The following is a 13,874-nucleotide window of genomic DNA, read 5'->3' as shown; positions in this document are numbered from 1 at the left end:
ATCACAAAGATTCTGCTTTCTTCTTGTCACTGGCAGGGGTTCCTATAGAGAAAGGGTGATGGTCTTGTCAACCGTAACAAACAAGAAACAGTCTTGCTGGAAGACACCATGGGCCACCCAGTTCTATAGGTGCTAAGCAATTGCAGTTTAAAAATAAACCAACCCCTCAAAACTTTCATTAATAAATCTCTGCTCCTTTTTCATAGTGAAGAAGAACCCAGTCTCTTGCTTTATAACAACATGATTTAAGATGCTAAATCGAAGTTTTGTGTATGGTTTAACCTGGAGAACACTGCCCAGCTATAACTTCAAAAAACTTCAAAAAAAAAAAAAAAAAGGTAACGTGTAGGTCAAAGGTCTACTTCACAGAGAACAAGGACTCACATTAAAAACCAGAATCCCAGCCAACATAAGAATGCTGGAACCTGCTGGGGCCTGTCTGTACTTCCCATGCTTTAGAGCGTTTTCTAGCACTTACTGGGCAAGCAGGATGCTATGTGTCCCTCGTGTATTTTCACAGAAGTCCATTTGCTTTCCTTCCCTGGCCTCTTTGCCATGGGCTATGTCCATCATCAGGCGCGATCTCTGTGGCAGAAGTTAGCGCAGCTCCCCAGGGAAAGACCTCTGAAGGCCAGATGGGCTATTTAAAACCAAAGTTTCCCCCTTTCTTACAAGAAGAATTTTGTATGACCAAGTTTTCCTTCCTAGCCCAGTAATAATTTTTTACATTCTAAAGAGAATGCTTCACTTAGGTAACACGAATTGCAAAGTCTTTACATTTCTCTCTCTTGATTCATTTCTATATATTTTAACTAAAAAACAGCTCAAGCAGACAATAACATTGGCATTGATCATTGATTAATTATTGCTATAACTAGATTTCCCAAGATTTCCATACAATTTCCAACACTTGTCACTTTAACTATCACACGGTCCCAAAAGAACTGAAATGGAATATTACTTAAAAAAAAAAAAAACAACTTACGCACACACACACAAACTCTAGAATGCAAAAAAAGGCACCAACTAAATAAATACAAGTAGACTGGCAAAGCAGTGATGGAGGAATTTTAAACATTAGTGCAAGTTGCAATAGCTATTCTCCAGTTCCAACTTTATCATGTCATTTTATGCCAGAAAACGCAAATCTCAAAAGCTTAATCACTGCCCATTATAAAACGGTTTAATATATACTTTCTGATCTGAAAACTGGACAATTTGGCATTTGTCTGTTTTGAAAAGTACCATTTCTGTAGATAATGAAAAACAGTACATTTTGCGAAGCACTTTCAAGGTTCTAAATGACTGATAAAGGGACACATTTCAGCTTGTACTTGAAAACCTGTGGATAGGCAGACAAGAGGAAGTAAAGGTGATGTCCCCTATTAGATTATTATTCAATCACCCCCACTTCCTATCCAACCCCGGTAACCGCGGTGCAGAGAGAGGTGGAGTTGTGCGCCCTTCCATGCCCCCCTAACAACCTCTGCCCTTCATTTATTGTCTCTTCATCGGTTTGAACCCCAATCTCTTTAACAGATCAAACAACATTATCTAGAAAGAGGGAGTTAGCATTTGTGTTATTTTCTTCTCTAAGTGAGAGCAATACAGTCTAAAGGAAAATAAACGAAGTGGCGTTTCCAGAGCCCGCTGGGTCTCGTGCGTGTGCGTGTGTGTCTCCCCTCCCATTTATCATGGCAAATCCTGACACTTCCTTCATCACGCAATTCCATGATGCCTCCAGTCAGCTCCACCCATTGGTATGAAAAAACACCAGGGAAGGCTGCTTTGCGCATACCACGAGCAGAAACTAACCGAGATTTTCATTACGCCAAATTCATTTCTGCAAATGAAGAGAACTAGAATCCTTATGAATCTTAATTTCTCACTGTCATTGTGCCATCGGCCTCTCCACTTCTAACATTTGTATATTTTAGACATGCTACTAGATAGTGGAGATGAAAATACAAGTTAAGATGGTCACTACTTTCCAACCTTCTAGAAGCAATGGAACTAAGTTATTATGGAAAGCTGGGTTTTCTTCAAGGCTGAAGCTTCATCAGTGAAGGGACTCGACTTAATTTCAGTTGTTTTTTGTGCGAATATCTTTTGCACTTCCTGACCTCAAACAGATTGCTGAACAAAATTTCATTTTCTTCATATGATTCAGCCTCAAAACGATGAACACAATTTCTTGTTTTCTGTGGTGGATTGGGGGGGGGGGGGTGTAAATGGATGGTGATGCCAGCAATCGGTCTGGAACTTGCATTTTTCAAAAATTATAACTAAAAGCTTGATTGCAAGTCAGATGCCTGTTTATATTAAAGGAGACTAAAAGTTGCTTATAACAAAGGGGGCAGATAGTCTGTGCAACTGGTCAGTAAATCAAAGGTGGAAGCAGATTCTCCTAAGTGCTTTCCTTGTCCTTACTACATGCACATATGCACACTCGTGCACACGCGCGTGCACACACTCCTGCTTCATTCTTGCTGTCAGTACTCTTTGATTGGCGAGCAGCCTTGAAAACACTATCTCCACTATTTGCACCGTTGACCCAGGGGTCTCCAGGCACCTTTTGTCAGTCCACACTCTCCCATTCAGCTAACTTATTTGCATAAGGTTTGTCAATGGTGTGTGAAGAAAAACCCCCCTCTCACCTCATTCTCAAACTTCCAGAAACACTGAGGCTGACCTTGGGAGCAGAAAGATGTCAAAAACTAACAGCAAGGATTTCCCTTCCTCAGGGTGAACTCTATAGTTGTCTATGAAGAAAAACATTTTGTCTTTCTCGGTGAAACTTAAGTTCTAATCTTTCACTGGATGTACAAAAAGAGATAAAGCAGAAATAATTTTCTAGCAATCTTGCAGCAAAGGTGAAAGCAATCAGATTTCCCAGTACCGGAGGTTTTACTTCATGAGCTTTTAGTATTAGTGCCTGATGAGATTGATGAAAGCAAAAATAACTGCTATTAATTAAAAATATCAAAATTTGGAGGATTTTAAAAATAATCTTAGACATTAAAGAAATTTTTATATTAAAAAAAGATGTACTGAAAAGATACTCAAAGGTCAAAATAGACTCCCACAACTGGGCACACAAAATCATTTAATAATGGTGAAGCGTTTTTCATAACACATTTAATATTTAAGAAATGCATATTAAACAGAATCTAATTATTTATCCAAATTTGGCCATAAGGAATCTATAGTATATCATTATCCATCATTATATTGGCCAGTTAAGTTTCAAGGTCATAGAATATTATCTGGCTTATTTGTGGAAATCACATTTTATCCAATAATCTAAAATGGAGTGAAGTGCCATTATAGAAATTCCCATCTGAAATAATAACTCAGTCATAGAAAACGGGTTCTTAGAATCCCTCAGCAAAGGGCCGCACAAAAACACAAAAAAGTCCCAGGTAAGTCCCAGATGCAATGAAACCTGTGGGTACAAAAGCACTGCTAAATTTGAAGCTATACATGTCCTTTCTTTTTTCAATAAAGAAGGTTTTTTTTTCCCCCTCCAAATTAACTTTCTTTCTCCTCCTTCCCTTCCAGTCTTCTCTCTATTCTAACACTATACTTATACTCAGTTAGGCGGTTAGCTCTCTTAGGCACTATTTCTGCTGCGTAAGCTTTCAATCTGAGAGGATAGAAAGAAAAAAAAGGACTCTCAAGTCCACTGTTTCTCATACTCTCCGAGATGCAGGACCAGTGTTTCCCCATAATCCTTCCTGGACCGACAATTGAGCAAAACACAACCCAGGCACTGGCCCCTGGAAGCAATATCTTGAAGCTGTCTTGAGTGTATGTCCAGTTCATCTCCTGGTCTTTGGTCGATCCTTTCGTCAACACATATCACATATTCTATTACTAGAGCTGTGACTTGACCACACCAAGAGCAAGAGAAGTTTTCAGCGTATCATACCACAACCTGTGATAGCTTGACATTTGGTTTCTTTCATTCCTTTTATAACTAATAGAAGCCAAGGCAGAAAGCTTCGATTTCACAAGGAATCTTAGAGCTTTTCAAAAAGAATCTTTGAGCTCCTTTAGTCTAACCCCTTGATGTTAGGGTTGTGGAAAATTTAGGCCTGGAGACTGGCTAAGTGAAGAGCCAAAGCAGGTATGAGGCATGTTGCCTCTACGCCCAGTCCACTTTCCACCATCATCCGCTGCGTACATAAGACATCAGATTCTAGTTTTAGAAAGTACCTACATACAGGGTTAATGAAAAGAGCAACGTCAGTGTGGATACAGACCTTGCATCTGGTAGCTGTACGGCGCTTGTCCAGGTTGAGGCGTACCGAAGCTGGTGCCATAGCTGAGAAATCCTGTCTGTCCCGCTGGCTGAGACTGTGACAATCCACCTTCAGTCTTGATGCCTGCCCACAATGCACCTAAATCAGTTAGTGATAGCTTATCTATCTGTTCATTTTTAAAAGCTGGTCAATACACAAAAACATTCCCCCCACTGTTGAGTCACAGATGCTCCCCAATATTATCTCAATAATCAAGGGGATATGTGCTGAGAGTGAAACCCCCGACCGATGACTTCGATTTAAAAAACAAAACAAAACACCAAACAGGATTATTACAGATGTGAATGCCTAGTCACATTGTTCTTTCTTGTTGCTTTCCTGCATTCCATTTTCTATAAAATTTAATACCAGTGACATTATTTCTGTACTTAGTTTCAAGAGTTTAAGATCATCTCCTCGATAGTCAAGAAATGGCCATACCTGAACTTGAACTAAATTATTCCCAAACTTGCCATGCTGATGACTGTCTGAATCAAAACCTTTTTTTTCTAAAAAGTGATTAATTAGCATCTCTAGCCTCACAGCATTTTTTTCTTTGTTTCATTTTTCCGTACTTTTTCTACCACAAAGCTAGTTTGAGTACACACTCATTTTGAAGTCAGAGGAAGCAATATCGGGCACAGAACTAAGCAACACCATGGGAAAACCTTCTCCCATATTCAGATCCTCTCAGAAAGTATGGACAAAAAAAGCAGAATATTAAGAATTGAATCCTATAGACCAGCACAGTAAATTATAAACAAGTGCAGTTGACCAATTGTTCCCTTTCTGTCCCTTGCAGTTTCAATTATTTATTCAAATATAATTGTTTAAAGTGCAGCCAGCCTAAAGTATACTTTCGTTTTATCACATTGCAATATAAAAATAATGTATATGTGACCCCCCCCCCCCCAAATACTCCCTCAAGTGCCAGGTTAATGTCCTGATTTTAGTACTTGGGTCGGGCAGCATTATGTACAGGGCTCGGCCCTGAATCCTAAGTAAAGACAGTCATGAAAGTTAACAACTGTCCTTAATTTTCACAGAGGGAGGGGAGGACAATTTCTGCCAAGGAAATTCACATTTTGAAATAATTTTACTTTGCGCTTAAGATAAACAGTATCTTTGGGATCTAGAATACACAGTAGTCTCACTGTTTATTTCCATTTTAGGGGAATTTCATCAGTAGAATGAAGTTAGGTAACTTTCCTAAGGCAGTGGAAGAATCTGACTCTTGGCCGAGAGAGCCTTCTCTAATTCTTGGTGTGTCTCTAAATAACCTCATAATGGCCTTAACACTGAAGCCTTGATACAGCCTTAACATTTTAAAACATGTCATTTTCCCTGGATCGGCAAGCCCACACCAAGGAATAACCCAAACTTATCAGGGGTCCCTGGAAAAACAATTGCCCTGGACGGTGATTTGATGGCTCTCGAACCTATCTTTCCATGTTGTCACAATAGGGATATCCCCCTCCTCTCTCTCCATTTGCTAAGGAGATGCTTCCAGTCTCTACCTGTACCACCTCTGTCTTTAGCCTGGAGGTTCAGGATGGGTATCTTTGTGATAAGTAGAGGTAAGGAAAAGCAGGAGGAGGTAGAAAACACCCATCGAGACAGCCACACCTGTCTCCGTGGCTTCTACCCACAAGCTGGCAAACTCATCTCACTGACCAACTTGGAGCAGATCCGGTGAAGAACAGTATGAGCTCTTCTTCTCCACCGACCTCGTGTTCTTACTACGAAAAGATTTGCCTATCTTTTCTTACGTGGTCTTAATAAAAAGTCAGGGGTAGCAATCCTTAGAGAAAATCTTTTAAGACTCCTGGGACCTTGACAATCAGCAGTTAAAAATCCTCAACTCTGTGCTCTTCCTTCATGAGAAAGCAGTGGGGAGAAGGTTGCCATATTTTTTGATACACTGACCCAAGAACAAATAGAATGTCTGGTCAGAAGCACTGGGGCGGGGGTGGGGGCGCGGGGAGCATCTCCTTGTACTCAAGGCCCCAAAAGAGAAGGAAGAAGGTGATACGGAAAATGCTTAGGCTTGAGAATTATTCTCAGAAGATTTATAAGGATGGAAGGCCCCGGGATCAAAGCCCTTTACAATGAACCTTACACTTACCACCTACCCCGTCACATTACAATCTCCGTCCTCACTCTCCTAGCTCTAATTTCAGAACTTCTGCTCACCTCACCCTCCTGAAACTTTAGTATTGTTTGTACTGCAAAAGGCCTTCAACTTCAAATCATTAGCCTACAAATACATTCTGAGAATATAAACTGGAGGATCCTTAACTCACACTATGGAATTGAAGCTGCACCATTCAAATCATAGATTCCGCCCCCTCTTTCAGCAGAAGAATAGTTTACAAGTCAATTATATATAAATTCGATCTATTATTATTTTGCTGATATTATTTTGAGAAACCTTAACGAAAAGTTATGGAAATGAAAAGAACAGTAGAAAGTCTATTTTACGGATGTTTTTAAAATCGGGTTTAAAAACACTTAGCTAGGTCTGAACATTCAGTTCTGACAGTGTTGAAATAAAACTATCAAGGGTGAAGTCATAATACAATTTAGATTTTGATTTCTATTTATTCTATAAGAAATTTATATATAGTCGATTTGGTTTGGGGTAAAGGAAAAAATTAAATGAAATAATTTACATTTTAATTATTAATGACATGCTTCAAAAAACACATTGGTTCTTTCAATAGACTACGGAAAATATTACAAAACAACAGAAACAGAGACATAATTAGATCACAAAATATCATTCTTATATTCTATCCGTCCTTTCCTCCAAATGTTCATGTATTTTTTTCTTTATCATTAGGTTTTATGTTGTTTTTTTTTAACAAAATGCCAATAATTCATATTTTTCTACTCAAACAAGTGTAACTTGTGCAAAATTACAATTGATTTGAAGAAAAGGTATGTTGAAAGTCTAAATCTCTTTAAAACTAAACTTTGGGGTTTTGTTGTACTTATTTTTAGCTAACAGGTATTGACCCTGTAACAATTGAGTTAAATTATACCCAGATAAAGCTAATCTCCAGGAGGGAAGAACAAATGCAGAGGTGAGCTTTAAATGTTTCCTGATTTGCCTCTTTAAAGTGCAGCCCAATCCGAGATATGTAGATCGCTTTTCCTACTGGTTGATAATGCTGAAATTTGATAATACCACCACCCTCAAGTTTAGGGTTTGTTGGATTCCGCTTGTACTCTCTTAATCATAGCGAGGCATCTGATAAATAGGAAATGCATCTTTACCCCAAAAGACTTTATTCACAGAAGTTTTATCGCAAATATGCACCAAAATACTTTGGATTCCAGAGCCAAGTGCTCAAATGGCAAATTAAGAGCTGAGATATAAATGGAATAAACTGAGAGCAAGAGAGCCTATGAACCATGCAATCTATTTGCCACCTCTGACCTCAAGATAAGTAGCCACCAGTTCTCACAATGCTCATTAAGAAACAATCACATTAAGAATGTGGACGGAAAAGGTGACAGCGCTTCCTAAAGTGGCCCAAGATGACAATCTTTCAGTATCACTCCTGTGAGGCTTTCACACATAAGGGGTAAGCCCACTAGATAATGGCCCCATAAAGTAGCAGACTCACCATATGAGGAAATTCCGTACGGCTGTCCTGGCTGTGGGTATGTGGCATACGCTGTCGCTTGTTGCATTCCTGTGGTAAACTGTGTTTGCCCATATGCAGCCATAGTTTGTGAGGAAGGGGTAGGGAGAATATGTGGGTATGCTCTGCTATTTGTCAGAAATGACAGAAAATGAAAGCCCATGCATTAGATGGAAACATGCAAGGTCATTGATTCACAAGCATATCACAAATTCCAGTAAAAAGACTGTCTCTTAAAGTACAATTTTCAAATAGAAGATACCAAGTGCTGAAAGCCTTCAGTGTCTCTACTAGATAAGGCCCAGAATAAATTTGCATTAAAAACATTTAAGTCGCTATGAAACGCACTTGAGTTTAAATTAAGATGTAACAAGTTGGCACAAGGCATGACTTGAAATAAGGCAAAAGACTACTCAGAAAAGCTACTGATTAAGAGAAAATACATCTTACTTGGAAGGATAGATCTGTGGTGGGGAGAACTGGTGAGTTGGTCTTGGGCTGAAGCTACTGCTCCCAATTGCTGGAAAAAAAAGAAAAAAATAACGCACAATAATCAAAGCAAAATACAAAACTAAGTATACAGCAGAGATACAGTTTGAACTACAGGCTGACAAGATGAAATGGCAGCTATTCGATCTTTATGACCTGCAGAAATGGGAATTTCATACAGTCGACCTAACAGGAAGTCGAACTATATTAAGAAACCTATAGGAACTCATTAAGTGGTTCTAATTTAATATGAACTCTTAGAAAACATAGTCGCCATCTTCTTAAGTACCTGTCAGCATGATGTGATGGATTTTACAGTGGCATGCTAGCCGAGTACACAGAGTCCTGCTACTGTCTGGAGAGATGCTAAAAGTGGAGTTGAATTGCCGGGCTGGGCAGGACCCAAAGGTCACCTGGCCTATTGTTTCTGCTCCACGGGAGCGCACACACCTGAGACTGTATTACCAAGAAACAGGGTCTAATCTTCTCTCCGGTGAATAGAAATAGGACAGGCCCTCATCTGCCTGCACCGATTTAGCAACTTTTTTTTTTTTAGTAAAAATGCATTCCTATAACTATCTTAAATTTCTCAAGTTGCAAGCTACGCCTGTTTTTTCTCGTGCTGAGGTGGGTGCTCCTTTGCCTTCAGTGACACGTGCTCAACTTCAGTGTTCTTGTTCAAAAAGTTGTTCTTTAAGAGATCATGAAAGCACTCAAGCAGAATTTTGTTTGTTTTAAGTCACATACACTTAATTCAGTATGGCTCAGAAATGCACTAAACTCTCCTATCAAATGTTCTTTTATGCTCACGCTGAGCTAAAGAAGCAAAAATCCATTTTTGCTAACATTAGGCCTTAAAATGGTAGTTTTCAGCTTCTTTTACTGTAAATATGAGCTATTTTTGTACATATATATCTATACACATTTATATTTATATACATACACAGATATACAATACATACATATACACATATATACATATACATGTATATATATATACACATATATACATATACATATATATATATATAATTTTATTATTTTTCCCCCTCAAACTCTCCCTATCCTCTGTCTACAATGTATATTCTTTGGGTACAATTGTTACAAAATGTAATATGTTTATTTTCTTCTTCACTAATAATCCCTGTCTCCAGAGGCTCTAATATTTATTAACTGTATTCTACATTAAAACCCCTTAAAAGGTTCCATGCACCCAAAGTTCCACGCATTGTTCATGATGTCACATCAGTACATTTACGCTTCTCAAATTTAATTTGCTAGCTTGTGGCTGGGACAACAGTGGTGGGGTCGAACCAGAATCACAAAACCTATGAATAACCCTTTCCTGATAAAACACACAGGCCCAACCCAGTGACAATACAATAGATCTAGATTGCCACTGCTCCTTCCAGCTGCCAGACTCCAACCATCTGACAGTCAGTTTGGCAGAGACAGAGTCCTTATTAAAGGGATGGCAGGTCACCTCAGCTGTGTCCCTCTGCCTTTGGGCACATGATGAGTCCCTGCTCTGTTCCAGGTACTGAGTTTGGTGCTGCAGACGCACAGACAAGTTCTGTCTGTCACACGTGGGGAGATGACACACAAGGAGCCACGAGAGGATTAAACACTGCAGTTTATAGAAAGGAGGCATTAATGACGGGACACTCTGACCACCAGGGACTACCCCTTGCCCAGGTCATCTGTGATTACAACCTCTTCTTCTCCCCTTTTCTAAGCCCGAACGAAGACCAAGGGCAAACTAGATTCCTCCTACAGAGATGCTGGAGAAGCAACATCCTCCCTGCAGAATCTTAGTTAAAAATAAGTTTTAAAGCATGAAAACTACAAGAAAAAAAACCCACTGGTGCCTGATGACGGGAACCAGAGAAATCCCTTTTACTGTTTTCTAGCTCTGACCCTGTGTTTTTCAAATTGTGGGTCAGATCCCATAACAAGATCACAAACTCAACAGGCTACACCCAGCAATGCTTTTTACAAATAGAATAATAGCTTAGAAAAAGATATCAGGGTTATCACACAGGGTATGGTAAATTCTGCGAAGTTTTGGTGCAGATTATGTGCCTAGTACGTGTGTATACATGAAGAAAGATCTGGGAGGCTGCAAGTAAGCACAGGTCCTAGAGTTAAAATTTAACTTCAGCTCAGATTCAAGTTCTAAGTCATCTGCATGGTATTGGTCAAGTTCCTTGATCCCTCTAAGCCTTGATATGTTTTCTATAAGACAATGGCAGTAATACTACCTGTAGGATCGTTGGGAAGACTAGATGTAATAATTGACAAAGCACGTAACACAATGTCTGTGAAATAAATGTTTCTTTTCTCAGATGCCCAGATTCCCACTCTCTGTCCCAAATTTGCCCTTCCTTCTGTATTTTTAATTCTACTCAATGGATAGCAAAATGCTTAAAAGCAGATTCTTTGCCTCCATTTACATATGGGGATAGAAATTAAGTAACACATCCAAGCGAATAAATGGGAGAGCTGGTATTTGAACCCATGGCTGTCTGACTCTTTACATCAAAATGTACTACCTCTTGACACCCTACACAGAAACTAGAAGCCTCAAAATCATCTCATTCTTTCCCCCTCAAGTCACCCATCCAAAATGCAGAAATTGCCTGTGGAGCTTCCGGCATCCTCCATTCCGTCTCCCTTCCCGGTCCAGGTCCTCAGTAGGTCTCACCTGAACGAAGGCAACAGCCAACTAGCTACCGTCCTTGCATTCCACCCACCGCCCTTCGGCTCTCACTACTGCGACCACAGTGCTCATACTTAAATGGAAATTTCTTCATGATCATTCTCCAGCTTGCAATCTCTTGACTGAGCTCACACTGGCCCTAGGAAAAATTCCAAATTCCTTGGCAGAGCACACAAACAGCATCAAGCTTCCGCCCCCACCCCCGGGCTCAGCATCAGGGGGCCTCCCTGGATGTGAGGACTCCCCATATACGTCCCCCCATTTTCATGTCTGTTTCAGCTGTTCCTCACAGCAGACCTTCTGTCTTATAATGCTCTTCTTTCCTCTGTTTGACAACCACTTACTTCTTCATTGGGGCTAAAACATCTTTTCTCTTTAGGATAATGGCTTCCTTCTCTGGACTTTCTTCCAAAGCTACAAACAGTGGCAAGGCAACACCATAGCTAGCACATGCAGCCTATGTTGGTTTCCTCTGCTAACCATGAGCTTCCGGGACCAAGGACCTCTTACTCTGCCTCGTCTCAGCCCTGACAGGGCCTGGCATATGGTAAGGAATCAATCAACAATATTTGTTCAGTGAGAATGTGAGATTTAGGTCACAAACAAAGATTTTTTTTAAAAATCACAGTGACTTGAAGAATGGTTAAATTATTTTATTTATACACATACAGAATAATCCTGATTCAGCTCTTTGGCAACTGGAGTAAATGGTATCTTACGAAATAAACGTGAATAAAAGCCTGCAATGCTGCCCTACTGTCTTCTGGCTACTTACCTAACTACGTGCACCTAAAACTATTCAATATTTAACAACATATAATAAGACATATCTTTGGGGCTTTCTCTGAATCCAAACCCATGCAATCTCTGTGCGGCCTAAAAACTCTTCCATTGTACATCTCAAGCATTTTCCCCCTGGATTGCCTAAATTTTTTTAAACAATAACTTAGGAATTCAGATTAATTTTAATTTCCTGGGACCAGAATAACCTAACGCAAAAAGAATGTCCCCAGGTCATTTAGCAAGGTGAGCAACATGATTAACTTACCATTAGTCACCTCCAAGTTACATATGCCCGAGACTTGGGAATGTATGGGCCACTGACACCAATCTGTTTTAGCACATTTATTTCCTATTACTATTCCATTCTTTCTCTTCTAACACGTAAGCTGAAGAAGCTCCCCAAATCTTGTTGTAGAACGGGCGAGGCGAAACCAAAATAAATAAGAGTCACTAGCTTGAGAATCCACGGAGAAGATCAATAGAAATCTCAAACAGCAAGTTCTCAGCTCGCTCCCCCCGCCCCCACCACACCTCCCATCTCATTAATGTCCATCCACATGATTTAGCCGAATAATTAAGTGGAAAGCTTAGAAGTAAGTTTTGATTCTTCTCTTTCCCTCATACCCTTTTATCACAAGTCAAGCCAGCTCTCCCTCCAAAAATATATTCTAAATCTGGCAACGTCTCACTTCCTGTGTCTACCACTGTGTTCCAACCAGCAACGCTGTGGCCACCAGAGAATGGAATGGCAGTCATGGCATTTAGGACAACCCCCCCCTACCCTCCCCGCCCTTCCCTCTCTCCTCCCCCTCCTTTCCCCCAACAGAATCTGGCACATTTCATCCTGTCTCGGTGGCTCTCCTGAGAAGGGCAGGGGCTGACACAGTGCTCTTTCTTCTGAACCAGGGAAAGGCTAATCTCCCTGCTTCCCTTGACCCCCTGCCCACTCCTCTCCCATAGAGCATTTTCCACACAACGGTGATCGCTTAAAAACATAAATTAGATCATGTCACAAGAACCGCCCCAACTCCTTCCCTCATTTCTAAGTCCTGTGATCCTATTATATTTAGATTAACCCAAACTTCTTCCCTCACTGCACCAACATCTGTACTCAGATGCCCTCTCCTCATTGAAGCCTTCCCTCTGAAAAGCCCTCCCCCTACTCGTCACTAGTTTCTTTGATGTGCTTTCATTTTCTTCACAGCACTGGTCACTATTTCTTAACAACGCTCACTTACCTGTCACTGCCCCTTTCTCCTACAAGAATGAAAGGCCCATGAGGCAGGGAACCTAGTCTCCTTTTTCACTGCTATTCTCTCTGCCTAGAACACTGCCTGGCATACAGTAGGCATTCAATACATAACTGTTAAATGAATGAATCAGACCCAAAAAGTTACGTCTTTTTATGAACAATTTTAAAACCTTAAAGAAAACATATTTGGCACACAAGTATCTCCTCCTCTAGAAGCATTCCTGTTTCTATTTCCAGGTTCCAAATACCCCCAGACATCAACTTTGTATGATCAGTATCACAGAGGGCATTTATTTAACAAATTAGTAACACATTTAGGCTTTATGGAAGCGGCAACAGCAGGCGGCAAAGACATTTTGCGATCCCTGAAAACACATTATTTTCAACCCCCAATTGATTTTAACGTGTAAATTATTAAAATACTGCTTTTCATTGCTAAATAGCAAATGACCACCGCCTCCCTCGCTTTTAAAAACCTAATAAATACCCTTGCAATTTGTAATTCAGCCACATGCCTTGGAAAACCCAACCCTTCTCCTCCTGTCTCCCCACGCCAGGATGCCTGGAAGAGCAAGCCTCCCGCCTCCTTCACGCTTTGACATGCTAGGGCTCCTTGAAAGACAGGGGCAGAGATATCTATGACCAGTGTCAGAATGCCTCTGTTACTTCTTTATCCT

At 40.3% G+C, this 13,874-nt stretch overlaps 1 protein-coding gene across 17 annotated transcripts in view; it reads right to left on the bottom strand.

The window, feature by feature from the left end:
* Window positions 1-13,874, bottom strand: part of EYA1 (EYA transcriptional coactivator and phosphatase 1) — a 292,977-nt gene that overhangs the window by 106,024 nt on the left and 173,079 nt on the right. For 8 of the 17 annotated variants that reach the window (XM_074318727.1, XM_019726011.2, XM_074318735.1 and 5 more), the window contains 3 exons: window positions 8,405-8,474; window positions 7,937-8,082; window positions 4,266-4,403 (listed from right to left, as the gene is read on the bottom strand). In XM_074318727.1, the coding sequence (XP_074174828.1) occupies window positions 4,266-4,403; window positions 7,937-8,082; window positions 8,405-8,474 (354 nt within the window). Of the gene's footprint in view, window positions 1-4,265; window positions 4,404-7,936; window positions 8,083-8,404; window positions 8,475-13,874 lie in introns of those variants that run through there. The other 9 variants (XM_074318728.1, XM_019726020.2, XM_074318737.1 and 6 more) reach the window with 5 other exon arrangements.

The sequence above is a fragment of the Rhinolophus sinicus genome, linkage group LG14 (assembly GCF_036562045.2).
Source record: "Rhinolophus sinicus isolate RSC01 linkage group LG14, ASM3656204v1, whole genome shotgun sequence".
Lineage (NCBI taxonomy): Eukaryota > Metazoa > Chordata > Mammalia > Chiroptera > Rhinolophidae > Rhinolophus > Rhinolophus sinicus.
The sequence above is the reverse complement of the archived record's forward strand: the minus strand, read 5'-3'. Positions and strand labels throughout refer to the sequence as shown.